This window comes from Microtus pennsylvanicus, chromosome 1, assembly GCF_037038515.1.
Source record: "Microtus pennsylvanicus isolate mMicPen1 chromosome 1, mMicPen1.hap1, whole genome shotgun sequence".
NCBI classification, from domain to species: Eukaryota; Metazoa; Chordata; class Mammalia; order Rodentia; family Cricetidae; genus Microtus; species Microtus pennsylvanicus.
In genome coordinates this window covers 29,004,699-29,024,851 of record NC_134579.1, presented here as the reverse complement: position 1 = coordinate 29,024,851, position 20,153 = coordinate 29,004,699, and the positions used below count along the sequence as shown (strand labels likewise).

The 20,153-nt window shown below is 47.8% G+C and overlaps 1 protein-coding gene across 2 annotated transcripts in view; it reads left to right on the top strand.

The window, feature by feature from the left end:
* The first annotated feature begins 3,387 nt into the window (after positions 1 to 3,387).
* Urb1 (URB1 ribosome biogenesis factor) overlaps positions 3,388 to 20,153 on the top strand; it is a 59,350-nt gene continuing 42,584 nt past the window's right edge. For both annotated transcript variants that reach the window (XM_075959500.1, XM_075959508.1), the window contains exons 1-9: positions 3,388 to 3,612; positions 6,687 to 6,826; positions 7,989 to 8,140; positions 9,100 to 9,232; positions 12,644 to 12,740; positions 15,088 to 15,173; positions 16,396 to 16,530; positions 17,038 to 17,162; positions 19,680 to 19,875. In XM_075959500.1, coding sequence (XP_075815615.1) covers positions 3,495 to 3,612; positions 6,687 to 6,826; positions 7,989 to 8,140; positions 9,100 to 9,232; positions 12,644 to 12,740; positions 15,088 to 15,173; positions 16,396 to 16,530; positions 17,038 to 17,162; positions 19,680 to 19,875 — 1,182 coding nt within the window. In that variant the 5' untranslated portion in view covers positions 3,388 to 3,494. The remainder of the gene's footprint in view (positions 3,613 to 6,686; positions 6,827 to 7,988; positions 8,141 to 9,099; positions 9,233 to 12,643; positions 12,741 to 15,087; positions 15,174 to 16,395; positions 16,531 to 17,037; positions 17,163 to 19,679; positions 19,876 to 20,153) is intronic.

Here is a 20,153-nt window from a genome sequence, read left to right as displayed (position 1 = left end):
AGTGATGGGCTGTGACCTGGAAATGTAAGTCACATTAACCCCTTGCTCCCCTGTTGCTTTTGTTGAGAATATTTATCACAGCAACAGAAAACAAATACGATGGGGTGGGGAGATCCAAGAAGACAAACTTCACCTACAGGGCTGTGCTTTTAAAATCAGCACTAGCTTCACATGGCCACTTTGGTCTACATTGAATAACAGGAATATTTTCTATTATTCTTCATTTCTTCCTCAGAACAGAAAAAAAAAATCAACAAGCTCTATGTTTCTGCTTTCTCTCTCTCTGTTTGCTATCATTTCAGGAAAATATCTATGATGAAATACCCTGGAGTTTATGGCCACAATGGCTTCACTGCTCAGACAATTGCCATGTGCCCTCTAAACTTCCCATCTTGAGTTCTCGGTGGTTTGGACTCTTGGTATGAACTGCTTACTTTATTGGATGTGTTACACCCTTAGTGACCCCTGAGTGGGGTAGTGGACTGTGTCATACTTTTTTGAATCTATTATGGCTGATTATAAAAAGCAACGCCCGTGGCCACTATTGGTGGAGGTTGGCCTTTTGTGGACTTGAATTGAGTGTCTAGATGCTTGTTTCCCCTGCTGGCCCAGGCATACTGTGTTCTTCACTAGAGTTCATGGACAATGTCTTTGAAATAATGCAGCATTTTATTTATATACCATTGTCCAGGTAAACTGTCTTGATCTCAGTGGATATTACACTAAAATTCCTATCAACACCAACACATATCAACGGAAGAGATCAGAACTTGAATCAGAACAGAGAAAGGAATTCCATGGCTCTGATTTCTAGAATCTAACTCTGCCCACGAGCTTCTATCAAAGTGAAAGAATGCGGTTCAAACTGTGAAGAGAAATTCACCACAGGGCTGTGGCCATAGATCCCTTAGCAAAGGGTTGGCCCAACGAGCTTGAATCTCTGGGGCAGAGTCCCTGTACTTCTAAACAAAAACACCCTCCCATGGGCAACGATGCTCTCTCTAATCCTCACCTTCTGCATCTCTGACAAGCATAGTTCAGAATGAACTCGATATGGATTCTAGTAGGGCAGCTCCTTTTATTTAAACCAAGGTAAAAAAGCCAGACTCATGTGTGTATATATATATATATATTTTTTTTTCTTTTTTCTTTTTTTCAAGACAGAACACAACTTGTGGGGGCTGGAGAGATGGCTCAGAGGTTAAGAGCACTGGCTGCTCTTCCAGAGGTCCTGAGTTCTATTCCCAGCAACCACATGGTGGCTCTCAACCATCTGCAATGAGATCTGGCACTGTATCCTGGAAAGTGTATATATAATAAATTAATTAATTAAAAAGAACACAACTTGTGGGAGAGGGTCCCTCTGTCCAGCATGTGGGTTCTGGGGTTTGAACTGAGGTTGTCTTACCAGCCCACTCTCGTTCTCTATTACACAAGCAAAGAGAGAGGGTGATTTCCCCCAGCATCACAAAAACTGAACTCGGGGTTTTTGGCTGCTTCTTACTTCTTCCTGCTGCTCTTTTTGCGGGGGTCCTGGTGACTGTCAATGAACGTTAATTAATCGTAAGGAGGATCCCTATGGACAATCGGTCACAAATCTGTCTTTGTCCTCTTCTCTGATTGTTACATGGCTTTGGTTAGCCTTATTTTTCTGACGAGCCTGTGACCAAGGGATTTCCACAGTTGCAATAGTCTTTCTAGGCCATAGGCTCAGAGTTCAACACAAAAGTTTTTTCTAGCCGGGCGGTGGTGGCACACGCCTTTAATCCCAGCACTCGGGAGGCAGAGGCAGGCGGATCTCTGTGAGTTCGAGACCAGCCTGGTCTACAAGAGCTAGTTCCAGGATAGGCTCCAAAACCACAGAGAAACCCTGTCTCGAAAAACCAAAAAAAAAAAAAAATAATAATAATAAAAAATAAATAAAAATAAAAGTTTTTCTATTAGAAACTCAAAAATCATAGTAGCCACAAGGGACCACATTCTTAGATATTTGCTTCCTGCCAGGCAGTGGTGGTGCACGCCTTTAATCCCAGTACTCCGGAGGCAGAGGCAGGTGGATCTCTGTGAGTTTGAGGCCAGCCTGGTCTACAAGAGCTAGTTCCAGGACAGGCTCTAAAGCTACAAGGGAAAACTCCAAAACCAAAAAAAAAAAAAAAAAGAAAAGAAAAAAAAAAAGAAAAAAGATATTTGCTTCCAAAACAAAAGGCAGTGTCTCCTCAGACTAGAAGAGCATAACAGAGAATTTCAGGAACCATCAAAATGCCCAAGTCACGGGCTAGTTCGGGGTTTAAAATATGTATCCGGGTATTGATATGATCTGTTTTTAACAAAATGTAGCTGCCTGCTTTTACTCATTTTTACTTTTCCACATTATGTCCAAGCATTTAATGCGGCTTGTAAATCAACAGTTTACAACAACAAGAAGTAGCTACTCCCTTCCCCTCTCAGAGTCGTTCTTTAAACATTATGTTACTTCCTGTTCTCCAGCTCAGGACTGGGGAGAGCGAGAGGCAATGTGGACACCCTACTTTGTCCAAGTTTTCTTAAATGTTGATTTTCTTTGACCACCCCTGGCACTACAAGAAGGACTGTATGTAAGCCCACGAGTCTAGGAGAGCTTCAATGGAGGTTATTTGTAGTGACCTCTTACCAGCTCTGTCCATCTGGCTAGGGGTGTGACAGAAACTGAAATTCAGGGTTAGGGGTGCCTGCACAGCCGCGAGCTCACAATCTCAAGCCAGGGCTTCTCAGCACTAAGTGCACTTGACACCGGGCCCTCGAGAACCACCCGGCCTACACGCAGGGGCTTAAACTGCAAAATATTAATCTTTTGGAGTTGTTCAGGGGACACCATCAAGGAGCCCAGAGATAAAAAATTGAGCTCTTGGGCTGGAGAGATGGCTCAGCGGTTAAAGGCATTGCCTGCTCTTCCAAAGGTCCTGAGTTCAATTCCCGGCAACCACATGGTGGCTCACAACCATCTGTAATAAGGTCTGGTGCCCTCTTCTGGTCTGCAGACAGAATATTGTATACATAATAAGTAAATAAATAAATAAATAAAAATTGAGCTCTTTCTGGGCGTTTAGGGAGGTGGCGTTCGGCAAGGGTCTGGGAGTTCTCCCTGCTCAGGGGCCCCAACAGCACTGCCTGGACAGAAGGACCGCTTTGATCCGCCCAGACTGCGCGGTTTGTGGGGACAAGAGGGTGAGAGCCACAGGTGAACCCCTGCCCTCCAGGCTACGCCCCCAGCACTAAGCCCCGCCTCGCTCCGAGACTCTGCCCCAACAGGCTCCTCCCTGCAGGTATTTTTACCTACACGCCCCCTCCAGCCGGCTCCGCCCTTTCCGCCTTTGCCACCCTAAGACCGCCCCTTCCACCGGCTTTCCCACTCAGGCTCCGGTTTTTCCTCCAGTCCCGCCCCTTCCTTGCTGACAGCGCTTCCTGTCGCGTGGGTTTTGCGAGCGTGCTGGTGTCCAGGGCTGGCGGTTTGGGCCATGGGGGTCCCCAAGAGGAAGGCGTCCCCCGCGGGCAGAGGCAAGCGAGCCCGTGTGGAGGAGTTCACGGGCGTGCAGTTCAAGACCCAGCTGAGGGACGCGCAGGGCCCAGGGCCTGGTAAGTGAGGCTGGCGTGGGGACAGCCAGCCACAGTCCTCTCACGGTTCGGGGGACACGAGGGTTCCGGTGACCACGCGTCCGTGCTATGCCATAACCCGGGCAGCCTCCCAAACCTGTCGACCGGGATGATCAGGAAAGCAGAGGAAGGGATGTCGTTCACATGCGAGCGTCAGCCCGGAGCAGTTGAGCCGGTCAGCTTGCTCTCCCTGGGCTGTCAGGAGCGGGCCCCTGAGGCACCCCTAACCCCCTGCCAGCCCGGAGAGGGGCCAGGGGTCACGTGTGACAAGTCCCACAAGGACCTCCAGCTCGTTGTCAAGTGACTAGGGTCGGACTCGTGACTGAGATGGACCGGATTCTGTAACTTGCTCTCACTTGGTGAAGAGTGTGACCACACTTCACAGCTTCTTATAATCGTGTCACGTTGGTTATGAGGGACACCAGAGTTAAGCATGTTGTGCTGTTCAGACGTCAATGCTGTGATAAAATAAGCTAATGAAATATTTCTCTCAGGTAAATAATGTCACAGGGCTTGATGGCGCAGGCCTTTAATTCAGCACTTCGGAGAGGGAGGCAGAGGCACCCGATTCTCTGTGAGTCCGAGGCTAGCCTGATATGCCTAAGAAGTTCTGAACCAGGTACACCTGACTTCCTCTATTAGGAGTGCTAGTAGGTCAGGAACAGGATTGGAACGTGGTGCAAGTGACATCCGGCAGGGAGCTGCTGCTGACATCCTGAAGAACAGTAAGCTGTCTGTGTTCTGAACTGCAGTGGGGCTGACTGACAGCCTAGGGACTCAGGAAACACTATCCAGAGGGTGCTCAGTGGACCAGGGTTAGGGCTAAAGTGATGATCAGTGAGTCAGGATCTAGAGCAAGAAAGGGTCTGCTTACGTCTGGTTCTCTTAAGGATGCTGGCCCTTCCCTGGTGATGGAGAAGGCCACGCTGTGATGTTGGCCCTTCCCTGGTGACGGAGAAGGCCACGCTGTGATGTTGGCTCTTCCCTGGTGACAGAGAAGGCCACGCTGTGATACTGGCCCTTCCCTGGTGACGGAGAAGGCCACGCTGTGATGCTGGCCCTTCCCTGGTGACGGAGAAGGCCACGCTGTGATGTTGGCCCTTCCCTGGTGACGGAGAAGGCCGCACTGTGAATACAAGTGTGCTAAAGGTTAAATGTTCCTCCCAGATCCCTCCTTGTGCCCAGTCCATCCATCCTTTCACTTGGTGGTCCTCCTGGGTGTCTCTAGAGTGTCCTCCGTGGTCATTAGTCTCTGTTGTGCTTGTGGCCAGAGCTGCCCAGGCTTGGGCTCTTTCCGTAGCTCCCATTCCACACGCAGCATGAGGTGCTCTTTGAAAGCCGTTGCTCTGTCACTCCTCTCGTGGCGTCTTTTGGTGCGATCCTACTGCACTAGGTTAATAACCAAAGCCATTGCTACTATTCCACCTAGCCTGCCTGCTTGTCTTCATCTCAGGCCGTCCTCCCCACTCACCCAACCCAGTCCCTCTGTGCCTACCCTCACTTTGTTCCCCCAGCTCACTCTTTCATCATCAGCAGGTGCCATCTTACTTTGCAGACGCCTTCCTAGCCCACGGTCAGAATCACACTCTGCAGTTATAAGCTCTCGGCAGCCTTGCCCCTGCTTGTCTTCATAGCACTCAGTCTGTAATACATGTCTGCTTAAGGGACTGGCAGGGCCGTTGTAGCTACCCATGGAATGAATATTGGCCTCATGCAGTCCACGATATACCACCTTGGTGGAGGCCATTTGCGGTTGGCTTACCAGCTCATCCCAGGTCTGGTATGGTAAGTGCTCAGCGTACAGTGAGTGGAAGGATGGGTGTGAGCAAGGGTTTCTTTATGAAGGTGTTAGAACTGTTCTCCTGCAGTGGCAGCTGTCTGGAAGAGGAGTCGGCATTGTGAGTGAGTGGCTCTAGGACCTGCGGGTAGAGCCGCCAGGATACAGGACACCTCCGTGAGGATGTCATGGCCCTTGCTTATTGCCTCACTGGTCTGCTGCAGGTGCCTAGGGCAGCAGCACTGCTTAGACCGAGCGCTTGGAAAGGTTTGAGCTGGGAGGATTGCTGTCGGGGAAAACGCTGCGCTCATCATAAGGTGAGGTTGGAGCAGGCCTTGCGAGCAGACATCACCTCAGTGCTGCTGGCTTCGAAGGGTTCACTTTGTACTGTATGTGAACCAGAATTATCCCCTTTATACTTTATAAGCCCTGTTAGGTATGCCCTTATCCCTGCTTATTTCATAGATGAGGGACCCAAAACTCGGGGTTCAGTGACTTGCCCACCGTGAAGCTAAAGGTTGCCACTCTAGGATGTGGGCCCAGGTGTTTGGGTCAAATTTCGGTTTTTGCCTGCTGTGTTCTCACTTGGTATGCTTGTGGTATAAGGCCTTGCTCCTTGCTCCTCACATCTGACTGGATGTTACAGGATGACTTGGATCAGCCACATAGACCTGCTGTTCATGAAGAAAGATGTGGTTGTCTCTATGCAGCTTATAACCCTCACCTGCAGACCCAAGTCCTCTTCTAGGGCTGGAGCTGTGGTTGCAGCCTGGGTTTGCTCACCACCGGCTTCATTCCTATGTTGCCCTCATTTGAGTGTTTTTAGGATGTCCACCTGGGTTCATCTGCAAGGGGCTACCATAACCAAAGACTGCATGCCAGATGCTGAACAACATTTATGTGTTTGCATTTCTGGGTAAAAAGAACTCAGGATCATGTGCATGAAGCTCTTTCTGGATTGCACAGAATGGCCTCTCTCCGTGTCCTCATATGACCTCACCTCTTCAAGGAGGATCTCTCTGGTGCCTCCTCCTTAGCATTAGGACGCCAGTCCTATAGGATTGGGGCATCAACCTGATGACCCCAGTCATCCTTGTCTCTTAGGAGCCCTATCCTCAGATAATCTTGTAGGAGTTGCAGCCTTAACCTGACCCTTCAGTTCAGTGGGTTCTCTGCCTCTTCAGGTCCGTTAGGTGTGGGGATCCCAGAACAAGGAAAGTGTAGGGGCTGTGAGGGTTTCTGAGGAGATGTCCCATTGGCCTCTTATCTCTTTCTTCAGCTTTGGAAGCCTTTGTCTCTGCTGCCAAGGAGCTACCACAGGAAGCGACGTGTGATGTCGTTGAGGGCTACATCAAGATTTCCATGGAGTGTGCAGAGATTTTCCAGCTCCTGAGTGGAGAGAAGCGGCCTGAGAGTGAAGTAGGTGCTTCTCACCTGTGTGATGCAGAGGCCGGTGTGTGTGGCACTGAGCTTGGCAGTGTGACAGCAGCTTGCTTTAGGAAGTGAGCTCTAGTTCCAGTGCTTTGCCTCTGTGGCCTTTGATATCATTTTAATGTGAAAGAGCAGCTTTTCTTTCATTGTTTATAAGGAATGTCGTAAGTCAAGGTTACAGTTTGTTAAAAAATATTTATTCATTTATTTTTCAGTCTATGAGTGCTTTGCCTGTGTGTGTGTGTATGTATGTATGTATGTATCTTTGTATGTATGTGTGTGTGTATGTATGTGTGTATCTATATGTGGGTGTGTGTATGTATGTGTGTATGTATGTATGTATCTATGTATGTGTGTATGTATGTATCTATGTATGTATGTGTGTGTATGTATGTATGTGTGTGTATGTATGTATGTATGTGTGTATCTATATGTGGGTGTGTGTATGCATGTGTGCATGCATGTATGTATGTGTATATGTATGTGTGTGTATGTATGTATCTATGTATGTGTGTATATGTATGTGTGTATGTATGTATCTATGTATGTGTGTGTATGTATGTGTGTTTGTATGTATGTATGTGCACCACATGCATGCTTAGTGCCACAGGGGCCAGAAGAGGGCATTTGATCTTTTGGAACTAGAGTGCAGAAGAGTGTGAGATGTCATTTAGGTGCTGGAAACTGAACCCAGATCTCCTGCAAGAACAGCCAGTGCATTCAACTGCTGAGCCATCTCTCCAGCCCTAGCTAGGATTACAGGTTCTTAGAGTGCACTTGCTTTGCTTTAGCAATAAGCCCTGCTACACTCAGAAACGCGTGGAATTGATTGGTTTTACAGAGGTTGAAAATTGGAACTATTTTTGAGCTTGTTGATCTCAGGACTCCTGTTGTCAGTCTAGAGAACCGAATGTTCTCAGAGCGGTGAGTTTCAGTCTCAATAGAGTTTTGTTCTTTTCTTTCATGTTGTGCTTGTGAAGTTTTAAGCAGCCTCTTGTCTGTTTCTGGTTCAGAAACAGACGGCGGCTGAGGCTGTTCAACTCTGGTCCACTTCCCTGTTGTTTCGGCTCAGGATCTGGGGAAGGCCTAACTTTGTAACTTGGTAAGACAAGAATGAAATGGTCAATAGTGTTCAATTATGCCTTCGCAGGTGCTGCTAATATTTCAGGTTTTTGAGGCCATACTATTGAGGACAGCCAGTGATCTTGCGCATTTCCATGTGGTGGGCACCAACATCGTGAAGAAGCTGCTGAACAACCATATGAAGCTCCTGTGTGAATCCCTCTATGCCTCTGGTTACAGGTGGGTGCCTGCCTGGGTGGCCAGACACCAGCCTTTGTATATGCTGTTACTGAGGCTTTGGGGACCGTGTCTTTCCAGCCCCCCCTTCACCAGTGACCAACAGGGACTGTTGCTGTCTCGTCACATCAAGTGTCCTTTCTGCTCTAGCCGCCTTGTAGCTTCCTTCACTGCCTTGGGGCCCAGACACGCCTGTGCTGCCTAGATGGTTCTTCTCTCAGGTGGTCATGGGCTCTGTCTTCCGCAGCACTTTGCAGAGGAGAGGTCTGTGTGGTCTTCACTGACCACCTTAGGTCTTTCTGTCTCCATGTCCCACTTTAGTGTCTGCATGTAGACAAGTACCTGTGCAGCTGACACAGTGGTCCACATCTGTGCACTGTCCTCTTCCCATAAGTATGTATGTGGAGGATCCAGTGTCTAGAGCATCACCTTGTATGGAGCCACCACTTCTGGCAAGCTCAGAGCAGAAGGCTGCCAAGAGGGCACTTTTGGAGATACCTCTTTGAAGTGGTCCTTTGTGTCCTCAAAACTCAGTGACTGAGATGTGTCTGCTCAGTCACTGATGATTACTTGAGAAATACAATTTTCATCCTTAGCACTGGACATAATGGCTTATACCTTAATCCCAGCACGTAAGAAGCAGAGGCAAGCAGATCTCTGTGAGTTCAATACCAGCCTAGTCTCTACATAGTGAGTTCCCCTTCAGTCAAAGCTACATATATAGTGAAACTCTGTCTCAAATAATAATGACAATTTTTTTCTCATTTTTTGTTTTAGAATCTTTTCTTGGCTTTTAAATTCCTTTTAAAGTTTTGTTGTGCTTAAAAACTATGAATGAAAAGAACATTTGTGTTTCCTTCTTTTTCCTGGTTTTGGGTAGCAATTCCCAAGCCAGGTGTGCACTGGGCTTCCTGATAGTGCTTGTCTCTCTTCCTCACACTTGATTTCCTGTCCCTGTGCAGGTTGGCTCGAGCCTGCCTGGATCTGATGGCTGCCATGGTGACCCAGGGTCCTGAAGCCGCCAGGGATGTGTGCAGCTGTTTTGATTTGAATAAAAAAGCCTTGTATACCCTGGTGACCAAGAGAGATTCAAAGGTGAGAATCTCCCGATGTCATGCTTGTCCGCAATTCCCTTCCCTTGGTCTCTCCATCTGCCAAAGACCATGCCTCTGAGTGGGGCAACAGCCTTCCCCACCCAGTTTCAAAGAGAGGCCTCAACAGAGCCTGAACAGTTGGGACATCCGGGAAGATGCAGGCCTTCCTAAGGAGTCAAGCAAGGTGGGCTTGGTGGCTTAGGGCTCTGGGCTGAGAGAACAGTTTGTAAGCACCCTCTCTTCTGAGTGACTCGAAGAGCCTTGCTCTGGCCTAGCTGAGTTTATCCAGCTCCCAGGCCTCTTGTCTTCTGTCCACTCTAGAGAAATCCTTTAGAATTCAGCCCAGAGGACCCCTGGGCTCTGTGGTACTCTAGTAATGGGTAGAGGCTGGATGTGCCAGTGAGAACGAGAGCAGGAATGCTCGGTTTTCAGGAGCACTGCGGGAGTTCAGCTGTAGCTCTAGAGGCTTTGCTTGGGTTTGACAGAGCTCTGGGGAAGGAAACCCAACCAAGACCAAATTAAGTTCCCAGCACAGGGGCCAGCTGCAGGTCTTGGTAGCGCCTGTTCCTGCTTGCCAGATTGGCTCCTAATGGTGCCCAGTGATGTGCATGGTCAAGGCCCAAGTGCTCCCTTCCTCCCGAGAAGAGCACAGTGAACACATACCACCCCATTTGTTGAGGTGGAGAACTATGTTGCTCTGTATTTCCTGTGTAATGGTATGCTAGCTAGTTGTCCCAGTATGCCTGGGGATTACATTTCTTAATTGTTAGAAGGTAAACCGAAGGGTTAATAATAATGCCACGTTGTTTTTATAGCTCTAGGAGACTAGCCTGGTATTGAGGGTTTTATGACATTACATGTCAGGCAGTCTCTGAGGGAAGAAAAGTCCAGGTCTTAGTGTCTCTTAGACCCTGTGCTTTATTAGCATGTCAACAGATTCCCAAGCACTTTGGACATGAAATGCATTTATAATGAAAAGAGTGTTTGCTGTTTACACAGTAAGGCAAATGTTGAAGTTCTTTGGTCTTATCTGGCAGTAAGCCTAGCAGTGATTATCTATCAGATAATCTATCCTCACCCCCACCCCCCATTTAGTTATCCAAGCTGTCTAAGTAAAGTAGACAGGGGCCACCCAGGCAGCCTGGATGTCAGGGAAAAGCCCAGCTCAGGCTTCCCTCCCAAACTCCGCTGCAGCAGCTGGTCCACCTCCGGCTCTCAGGGTGGGCTATTTTACCTCTAGGACCTGTAAAATGGAACCGGTCACATTGAAAGTTCTTGTGCTGTGTTGTGTGATCTGCATAGGGGCTCTGTATGTGTGGTCAGTGACTCCGGACGTCAAGGGGCTTTAAAATAGAGCAGCACAAGGAAGCCTGTGTCCCAGCCTTAGCTGGTGCCAGTGCCTTTACCCACTTAGCACCCACCTTGTCAGTTGACTTTTATAGCAAATTCCAGACGTGAATCATATCTCAGTATAAATATTTCAGCATGCACTCTTAGCAGAAAAAGGTCTGTTTGAAAACAAAGCCACAATGCCATTATGGCACTGCCACCATTAATAATTTCTTACCGTGAACACCCAGTTTAGTCTTTGGGTCTTCCTAGCTTAAAAAACTTTTTATACTTCTTGGTTCCAACTGGATCTAAACAAGATCCATTTGTTTGTCATATTTGGCTGGTAGATTTGTTGAACATCTTTAAACTCCTTAAACACCCGACTTTCCCCTTCTTTATCTGTGGTTGGAGATGGAGAGTCATTCTGGTTTGTAAGGTGTGTTTCAGTGTTCCTGAAGAAACAGATCAGGGCCCTGTTCACCCAGCCAGTGAGAGCATCGGTAAAGCCTGTGCCAGAGAGCGGCTTTGCCAGTGTTTCAGTCTATTTTAGAAAGTGTTTCAGAGCAAGAGTAGAGAATTTCATTCCTTTCTGGGGTGAGAGCCCTGTGAGGTCATGGGGTGGGAACGAGGAGTAGGCATGGGCTGTCTTTCCATGGGGAAGGGATGCCTCTGGAGGATTGGTGGAGGTTGGTGAAGGATTGACAGTGGCCAGCCTGGGGAGGTAGACATCCTTGTCTCTGAGATTTGTCAAGCTAGTTTCTGTATAGGTGGTAAGCAGATTCTTTTCATTTAGAATTCTTTGTTAGAGGAACCACAGGAAGATCTAGTCCAACTCTGCTTATATCCACAGTTCAGAAAAATCTCAATGACAATAAACTGGGATCCCAGGGCCCTGACTCTCGGTGCTTCAGTGGATGCTGCTGCTGATGTTGATGCAGATGCTGATGCTTTCCTAACTCATTTGCACAGTGTCCGTGCTCCCCCTTGGCTGGTGTTGAGCGCTCAGTGTTTGCCACAGTACCTGGCATGCATGGAGCACCTCAGTATACATTGTCATTGTCCCCACCACCATCACAATGACTGCTACCACCTCTTCTGTTGCTGCTAAGTTGGCCAGGAGGATCTGGAAGGCAGGGATGCTGACTCCTTGTCTTAATATCTCCTGGCAATGCATTAAGGCACCTTGGAATAATTTGGGACTGAAACAGTTTTCAGTTTAAGTGGTGGAGGCTCTTGGTACACGTTCCAGTGCTGGAGCAGCTGTGGAAACCTGTGCCTTCTCTTCTTGTGCTGAGACATGAATGTATCTTAACAACAACACTGTGGGGAAAGCTGATCACATCCTACAAGTAAACAGAACAATAGAGACAAAATGCAGGTCCAGTCTGCCATGCTCAGGAAAGCCTGCAGCCTTAGGACCCTCAAGGATATAGAAGGTCAATACCTCCTGTCTGCTGTGTGTCGGTGTTGCCCTCAGCCTGGTCACTGACTTCCTGGGAGCCTTATGCAGCTGTTCCGTCCTCACTGTCTTGGTCTTTGTGTCCTGCCTCCCTGGGTCATGCCGATGACTGTGGGCTGTATCCTGGGCCGTCCATGGGTTTATAACATGAAGCATCTGTGCTTTAGTCTTTACTGTGATTTAGTAACTTATTTACAATATTTAATAAAAACCAGATATCACCACGCTGGCTTTTCATCAAAAGCAGCACCATGTCTCCATTATCTCTGGCTTTTCGAAAACACAATAGATTGTTTTCATTAGCAAGCAAGAGGGAATGGATCCCAGCAGGCCTAAGGATCTTTGGCCCTATCCTAGAGTGAACTAAAGAAATTTATGTCATAAGTCAGGGAAGGGGCACAACTGTTTTCAGTCATACTTTTATATAGAAAATAGGACTCTAAAAAGAGGGAAAGTCAGAGAAGACTTACGGGGTTGGGGAAATGCAAAGAAAGTTAACTTCTCATAAAGAATGAGGAATCCGAGACCACGAGGCTGGCGATACTAATCTGGAAGGTGAACGTGCCTCTGTGTTCCTGTCTCTAGTGGCTGCATGTGACATGAGTCTCTTTTGTCCTCCAGGGAGTGCATGACGTCCGGCTGGCCTACATCCAGTTCGCCCTCGCCTTCCTAATTGCGGGTGATGACAACACCATCGGGCAAGTGCTGGAGCTAAAAGGTGGGAGTCCCTCTCCGTGCTCTGAAAGTCTGGAGTTCAGAAAGGCCTACTGCAAATGGTTTCTGCCAAAAGAATCTGCAGCCTTGGTAGCTGCGATCTGCACTGCAGTGCTCAGAGGTCATGTTTGGGGGCAAGGCTTTGAGCAGTTGTGTGTTGATACCACTGGTTGGTGGCCTTTGAGGCTGTCAGAGTGCTGGGCACAGCCTGAGGCAGGTGAGGAGAGGACGCACAGCACCATAGCCTGATTGCCTGACTTCCTTAGCACCTGCAGCTTTAACGTCTTGTATTTATCTGTTTTTATGTGTATGGGTGTTTTCTCTGTGTGTATGTACACACCATGTGCATGTGCTGCCTGCAGATGACAGATCTGGAGTTAGAAACAGTTTTCATCTGCTAATGTGGGTGCTGGGAATCAAACCTGGGTCCTCTGGAGGAGCAGCTTGTGTTCTTAACCACTGAGCCATCTCTCCACTCCCAGTAATTGCATTTTTAAAATGAAGTATAAGGGGTTGGGATATAGCTCAGTGGTATAGCACTTCCTTAGCATGTACAAGGAGTTTGATTCCCTGCATCATCATAAGTAACATAGATAGACAAATTTAATTTCTTCAATGACTGCACTCCATGCTATCAGAATATCAAGGCACCAGGGAACTCCAGTTTGACCAGCTTCTGATGACTGCTTCCTTTGTGCAACCTTGTTAGAGCTTGTTCGGAACATTAGTGTCTTACTAAGCATTTCAGAAGGATGGTGACTGCCCTGGGGTAGCACATGGCAGTTGCTCAGTCAGAGTTCTAGTCAGACCCTCAAGTCCTGGCAGAACACTGGGCTGAGACCTTGGAAGAGTCCTCAGTGTGCTACAGCCTAAGTGTTTGGTGACCAGTCCTTCTGTCTCCGCAGCAGGTGAGGGTAGGAGTGGAGGCGGGACTGTCTGCGGTTAGCCTGGGCTGTGCGGTGGCTCCGTTGTCTTGTGGCAGAGCATTATGAGAGGAGATCTACTAGTTTGCCTAGGGTCTGCATTAGTGGCTTTCCTTGTTGCTGTGGTGGAGTACCCAACAGAAGCAGCTGAAGGACGAGGGGTTTGTTCTGGTTTGTGTTTTGGGGGGAATAGTCTTTGGTGGCAGGAGCATGAGGCAGCTGGTGACATTAAATCCACGGTCAGGAAGCAGAGAGAGGTGAATGCTGGTGCTCAGCTCACCTTCTCCTTTCTATTTAGTCAGGAAACCCAGCCCATATTGTCGACAGACAGGGCGGCCTTCCCTCTGGAATTAAGCTTCTGGAAGCTCCTTCCTAGATGTGCACAAGATTTGTTTCCATGGCAATTTGAAATCTAGTCAGGGTGACAGTGAGAACTGACCATCGTAGAGCCTCAGTTCCCCTGCTCTTCCCGGGAACTAGCTCAGGGTTAGGCCGTGGCTGTTAGGGCTCCCCTATGGATCATCTCATCCGCCTGGCCTCTCTCTAAAGGATAAGCACGTGCCCATATACACTGCCAAACAGACAGCTTATGCAGGGCAGTGGGCCTTGTGCATTGAGGCTTTAAAGATGTTTGATGCAGCAATTCTGTGTCTAGTCAGTTGTCCAAGGAGATAATTAAGGATGTGAGTAGAGGATTGGTTACGGGTTGGTCTCCTGACTGTCCATTAGCAAGGGAGGAGGCGAGCAAATTGAGTACTAGTTGTCAGGTAGAAAATACACACAGATGTCAGTGTTTGAGTGACAGGTGGCTGAGTGTAGAATAGCATTTCATGAACACTGGACAGAGACTATGGACCCAGCAGAAACCAGCAGTCAACTAGGCTATCACAGGGTTGAGGTTGAGTTAGAGGGTCATGGTTAACTTGAAACGTTGGTTTGGCTTAAAACAAAACAAAACAAAACAAACAAAAAAAGATGCATTTTCTGTTGTAGAAATTGTGTGTTGTTTTAGGTGGGTGTGGATCAGGTGACACCCGTGTCACCTCTACGTTTCCATTGTGTTCTCGATAGAGGAAAAGGGCTCGTCAAAGTGAAAGGCGAACAGACTACTTCCCACCCCAGCAGCCTCAAAAATGATGGCCGTCTTAAGCATCCCTGAGCTTGCTTAAGTGGGAGAGGGGTTCTCAAGGACTATGTCACGGGGTCCTCTCCCAGATAGGACCGAGTTGCTTTTGCTTCATGTAAAAAAACATTAAATGTGGCTGGGCTGTACCAAGCATCCTGCAAGTCCTGCGGTCATTTTACCCTGCGCCATGGAGCAGGTTTGCTCTTGGAAACTTGTGTAAATAGTACAGAACTGGAACCAGATTGTTTGCTCCTCATTTCAAAGCACCCCTGTGTTTAATTCTTTGCAACTTTTGTTTTCAGAATTTATCCCCTGTATTTTTAGCTCAGGCATAAAGGAGGATAAGATTTCTACCGTCAACATGTTGTTGTCTACACTGAAAACAAAGGTATGTGTCCATCTTGGTTGTCTTTGGGAAGGCCTAGAGGCCTGTGCCCCCCCCCCCCCCCCCCCCCCCGTGTTTCAGAGTTGAGACAGCAGCTTATTAGGCTTAAACTTGGTCTTGGTGGGGAGTTAGTCCTGGAGCCGGTCCCATTTGTTACCATAACAGCAAAGCTGCCAGTCTACAGTTCATGGTACCTCAGCTGCAGTGCTTTGACCTGTAAATGTAAATGATGCTTTCTTTACACGTCTGCCCGAGCTCACTGGAGTTGTGATGCAAGTCTGCCTTTTTCAGGTGTCTTAAGAGACATTTTAAAATGTGGTGAAAGGATCAGGACTTTTATATAGAAATATTTTCAGTGGTCATTGAAAAACTGACCCTCCAAAATGAAAAGTCAGAAGCCAAGGCTACTAAGCACAGACAATACATTATTAGGTGGTATTTGCCATAGTGTTTCTCAGCTAAGGGTGTTTGACTCCTTCTCCCCCAAGGGGAGACCATTTGGAGATGTCTGTGGGTAGTTTTGATTGTCACTATGGGACATCCTACAGTACATCTCCCAGAGTGGGGCTTGAGAAACCTGCTTACTCTGGAACCTACAGTTGGTTTTTGCATCAGTACCACCCAAGGATACATTTGGAATACTTGTTCCTGGACCACAGTGACAGGGATTTGGGGTAACTCTGGGTGGGCCAGAGGTCCTTAATGGGGTCCTCTTTGTAAGAAGCAGTGCCTGCTCCCTAGACAGAGATGTGGTGAAAATTGTTTAGCAGGATGCTGGTCATGGCTTTGTGGGGATAGCCGAGTGTGGGACCACTGGTACAACCGCCACAGGGAGCCGTGGTAAACCCTCCAAAACAAGGCAATTTTGAATGATGTGGGAAAAGATAAACCATGTAAATAAAGGAGACACCCAAACCATTAATAAACATGACCTCAGGCAAAAAAGATAATCAGTTAGCACACACAGGCGTGGGGGGGGGGGGTGTAGGTGGGCGGGGCTAAAAGGAAACACCAAAATGGTAAGTGGTAGTCTAAGATATTTGGAGATGTTGGCAAATTTTTCTCTTTCTGTGTTCTCTCTCTCTCTCTCTCTCTCTCTCTCTCTCTCTCTCTCTCTCTCTCTCCCCCCCCCCTTGGTATGCATACTTTTATAATAATAGAAAACAATGAACAGTATTGTAAAAGTTATTGACTTTCTTTTTCTTTCTCTTTGTGCTGCTTCCAGGTAATTCACAATAAAAACATCACGAAGACCCAGAAGGTGCGCTTCTTTACCGGGCAGCTTCTGAACCACATCGCCGCTCTCTACAACTGGAATGGGATCACAGATGTCGTCCCTGAAAACCCAGAAAGCATTGAAGTAATCTGGGTTTGCTTATGTTTGTCTTTGTGTGACCCTCACAATCAGGGGGAGGAAGCATCCCAACTACTGCAGGCCTTTAAAGAACTCCGGTCAGATCTGTTCCCTTTGACTTTTGGCTAGATAGGTAAATTAGTGTTAATTCTTTGCAAGATGTGACACAATTTACGAGGTATTTATTCTAGTCTTGGAGCAATGAGCATAAACCTTCTTTTGTTTTTAATGAGAAAATAGTTATCTCCTGCTGAGTGACATTCTGGGTGGCCCTGTGGTGCCTGCCTAGTAGGCTTAGAGGACTTCATTTTTAACTTTAAGATACAAGTTTAAGCTGAGCCCTCTTAAGAGTATTGTCTCATGGTGACCCGTGCAACGTTGGTTACTTGCTTGCATTTTAAACTGACCTCAAGCATTTGTTTTAAAATAGTTCTTAGTTGTCATCTGGTGACACTGCCCTGTTTTTATTCTGTAGCTAGGACTTTGGAATTGATAGTTTGTTAAACCTTCCAGGTGTCTGCTGAAGAGGCGGGGAAAGCCATGGTGAGGGACCTCGTGCATAACTTCCTGATAGATCTCTGTTGTTCTCGAAAGCATGGGATTAGTTTTTATGACGCCTCGTTGGGAACTTCTGGCAGGTAAAATACATTGCCGTGTGAGCCTCTGTGTGTGTTCCTTAAAGAATGGAACTGACTGTCCATTGGAAACCAGCTAAGAGGAGGCACTGTTGCTTGGAGTCAGAATCATGAGCATGATTACGTTTACTTTAGGGGTGGCTGTGGGAGACCTAGAGAGAGTCTCTCCATCAGTGCCCTTGGGGGCAGAGTGCTCACAATAGCAATTTAGGCACACAGAAAAAGGAGCATTTACAGTGGAAGGTAGTGCATATGCATGCATGGGTGTACTAAAGACAGTGGTGGCTTCTGGATCTGAGAAAGAGCCCCAGAGTGGGCCTTCTTAGGCTTTACAGTAGCCCGGAGCTTTACCCCACCTTTGCTGAAGAGGAAGGAGGCCACATAGAGGCCAAGGCACTTGTCCTGTGAGCAGCAGATTCCAAAGCTGATCCATGTCCTAGCTGAACAGCCCCTGCTCCTCCTACATGCTGCCAGTGGGCAGGACAGCAGAGTGGCGTTTTTGTCTACTTCCTAATTCACAGTTACGAGATTTTATCAGGAAATGAGGTCCAAATCTAATGGTATTAATTCTTTTGAATGTGTTTTTGTAGGCAGATAGCTATATGTCTTTTTTTTCCTTTTCTTTAACAAGGCAAACAATCAATCTGCCCCATCTTCATTCATTGGTAAAGGGTTGAGTGTGTTTTCTATTTTTATTTTTTTCAAGACAGGGTTTTTCAGTGTAGCTTTGGAGCCTGTCCTGGAACTCGCTGGCCTCAAACTTACAGAGATCCGCCTGTCTCTGCCTCCCAAGTGCTTGGATTAAAGGCATGCGCCACCACTACCCGGCTTCCTTAGTGATGTCTTTTCCTCTTCTTGACTGAGGAGCATTTCTTTATGAATTCAGGCTGGGTACCTTTAATCCCAGCCTTTGGAAGGCAGTTGGAACTCTGTGAGTTCAAAGCCAGCCTGGTCTCCATAGTGAGTTCCAAGACAGGCAGAGCTATATTATAGAGAGACTTTGTCTCAAAAAACAAACACATATGGGCTGGAGAGATGGCTCAGCGATTAAGAACACTGGCTGCTCCTCCAGAGGGCCTGAGGACAGTTCCCAGCAACCACATGGTGACTCACAACCATCTGTAATGAGATCTGGTGCCCTCTCCTGGCCTGCAGCATACATGCAGAACACTCATGCATAAAATTAAATGAATAAAAATCAAAACACACACAAGATTTCAGTCACTTGTAACTTGGAATGACTAAAGGGACATATTGATTCCTTCAGCTTGGTGCACGGTGGGAAAGTCCTGTGACTGCTGATTTGTTTTGAGATTATTTTGATTTAATTTATTACATTTCTTTTACTTTTTAATATTTTTTCTGTATGCTGGGACTTAAGCCAGGGCTTTGAGCATTCTGGGCAGGTGCTCTACCTCTGAGCTGTATCTCTAACCCTAACTTTAGAAAAACTTAATAGTAGCTTTTTTTCTCATCAGAATGAACTCATTTTCCTGTTAAAATGCAGCTTAAAGAGATTAGAATCCAACACAATGTTACAACCGTTAGAAACTGGTTACACACCCCCAGCATTTCCCCTCTCTGAACTATGCTGCTGCAAACAGGTGCAGTTAATGTGGGGCTTTTGAAACTATCAGCAAACAGTGTTTTTATTTAAGGGTTGGGGAGGGAGCACTGTGCTGGTTGGAAATGGGGAGAATTGAGGGATTAAAGGCAAGGTGGCCCAGCAGTCATGGGGTTCATCCCCTCATTTCTTCTGGTAACCCTTGCTCACATAGCCCCTCCGTTGTCACTGTCATCGTGTGACTTCTCACAACCACGAATAGTTATTTCTCTGGTCCTAGTCTGATGGGCGAGAAGTGGTCAGAGCAGAGGTTGTCATTGCCTAGGATGGTGGTGCCGTACACTCAGTGGTCAGCCGACGAGGTTCCAGCATAGAGTAAGGGTGCAGCCTTCCTCTGTAAGGGTCGGAAAGCTGCCTACCCCGCACTGCTACTGCGGACTGAAGTGCCCACAGGTGAAGAGCAACGCTGTCACTGTCGAGTCAGACTTTAAAGGCAGGTGGTAGGCCATAGGATGGCAACCCTGGTGAGCCCTTAATTAGTGAGCAGGTGACAGAGCCTGGAGCGTCTGGATGCTCTGAAGTAGTAGCTCTGGAGCTGCAGCCATAGAGAGCCTGGGCCTGGTGCTTCCCGACTGAGGTTTACTCTCAGCGGGCTTTTGTCTGTTGGCCAGGCTGGTGCAGAGTGTGCCTGCTTACAGTGATCTCCCCCCTTAAGCCTCTTGAGCAGTGTTCAGCAGCATGTTTTCAGGCCCGGCTTCACTCTTCATCTTCATCGTGTGCTTGAAGATGCCTTTGTCTGCCTGGGGACACCATGGCTCTTTCCCCATGGATTCCTTCCCTAGGGCTCCCCTGCAGGCCACGTCATACCCCATCGGGTACTCTCTCCTATGTGACTGCTGTGTCCCTGAGAGCGACTTCTCTTGCTGACTCTCTGGCCTTGTCCCTGTCCCTAACAGAGGAGGCAACTTGACACTCTTGCACTTCTTGTTGAGTTTGAAAACTGCGGCTGGGGATGAGCTGGTGGCCAGTCTGGTGGTGAATATTCTGAAGGCGTGCCCGGACCTGCTGACAAGATACTTCAAGGAAGTCACCTTTTCCTTCCTCCCAAGAGTGCAGTCCACTTGGCTAAATAACGTGAAGCTGCTGAACAAGGTACAGAGGTCTGTTGGGATGTGCAGTAAAGCCCTGTCTTGGGGACAAGGGGCTCTTTAGACGTGGAATTTGGTGGCCTTGTCCTCTGGTAGCATCGGCTTCTCAGTAGCTGTATTTGGGATTCTCCTTTTGACGCGCTTGAGCTCCTTTCTGACTGGGAGTTGGGCTGTGTCTGTGGAGTCCGGAGAGGACTGTACTACTTGCAGGGAGTGAAGTGTTAGAGTGGTGCGGACTAATCCCTTCCCGGCCCCACTCCTCTGCCGGCACAGCTCTAGAGC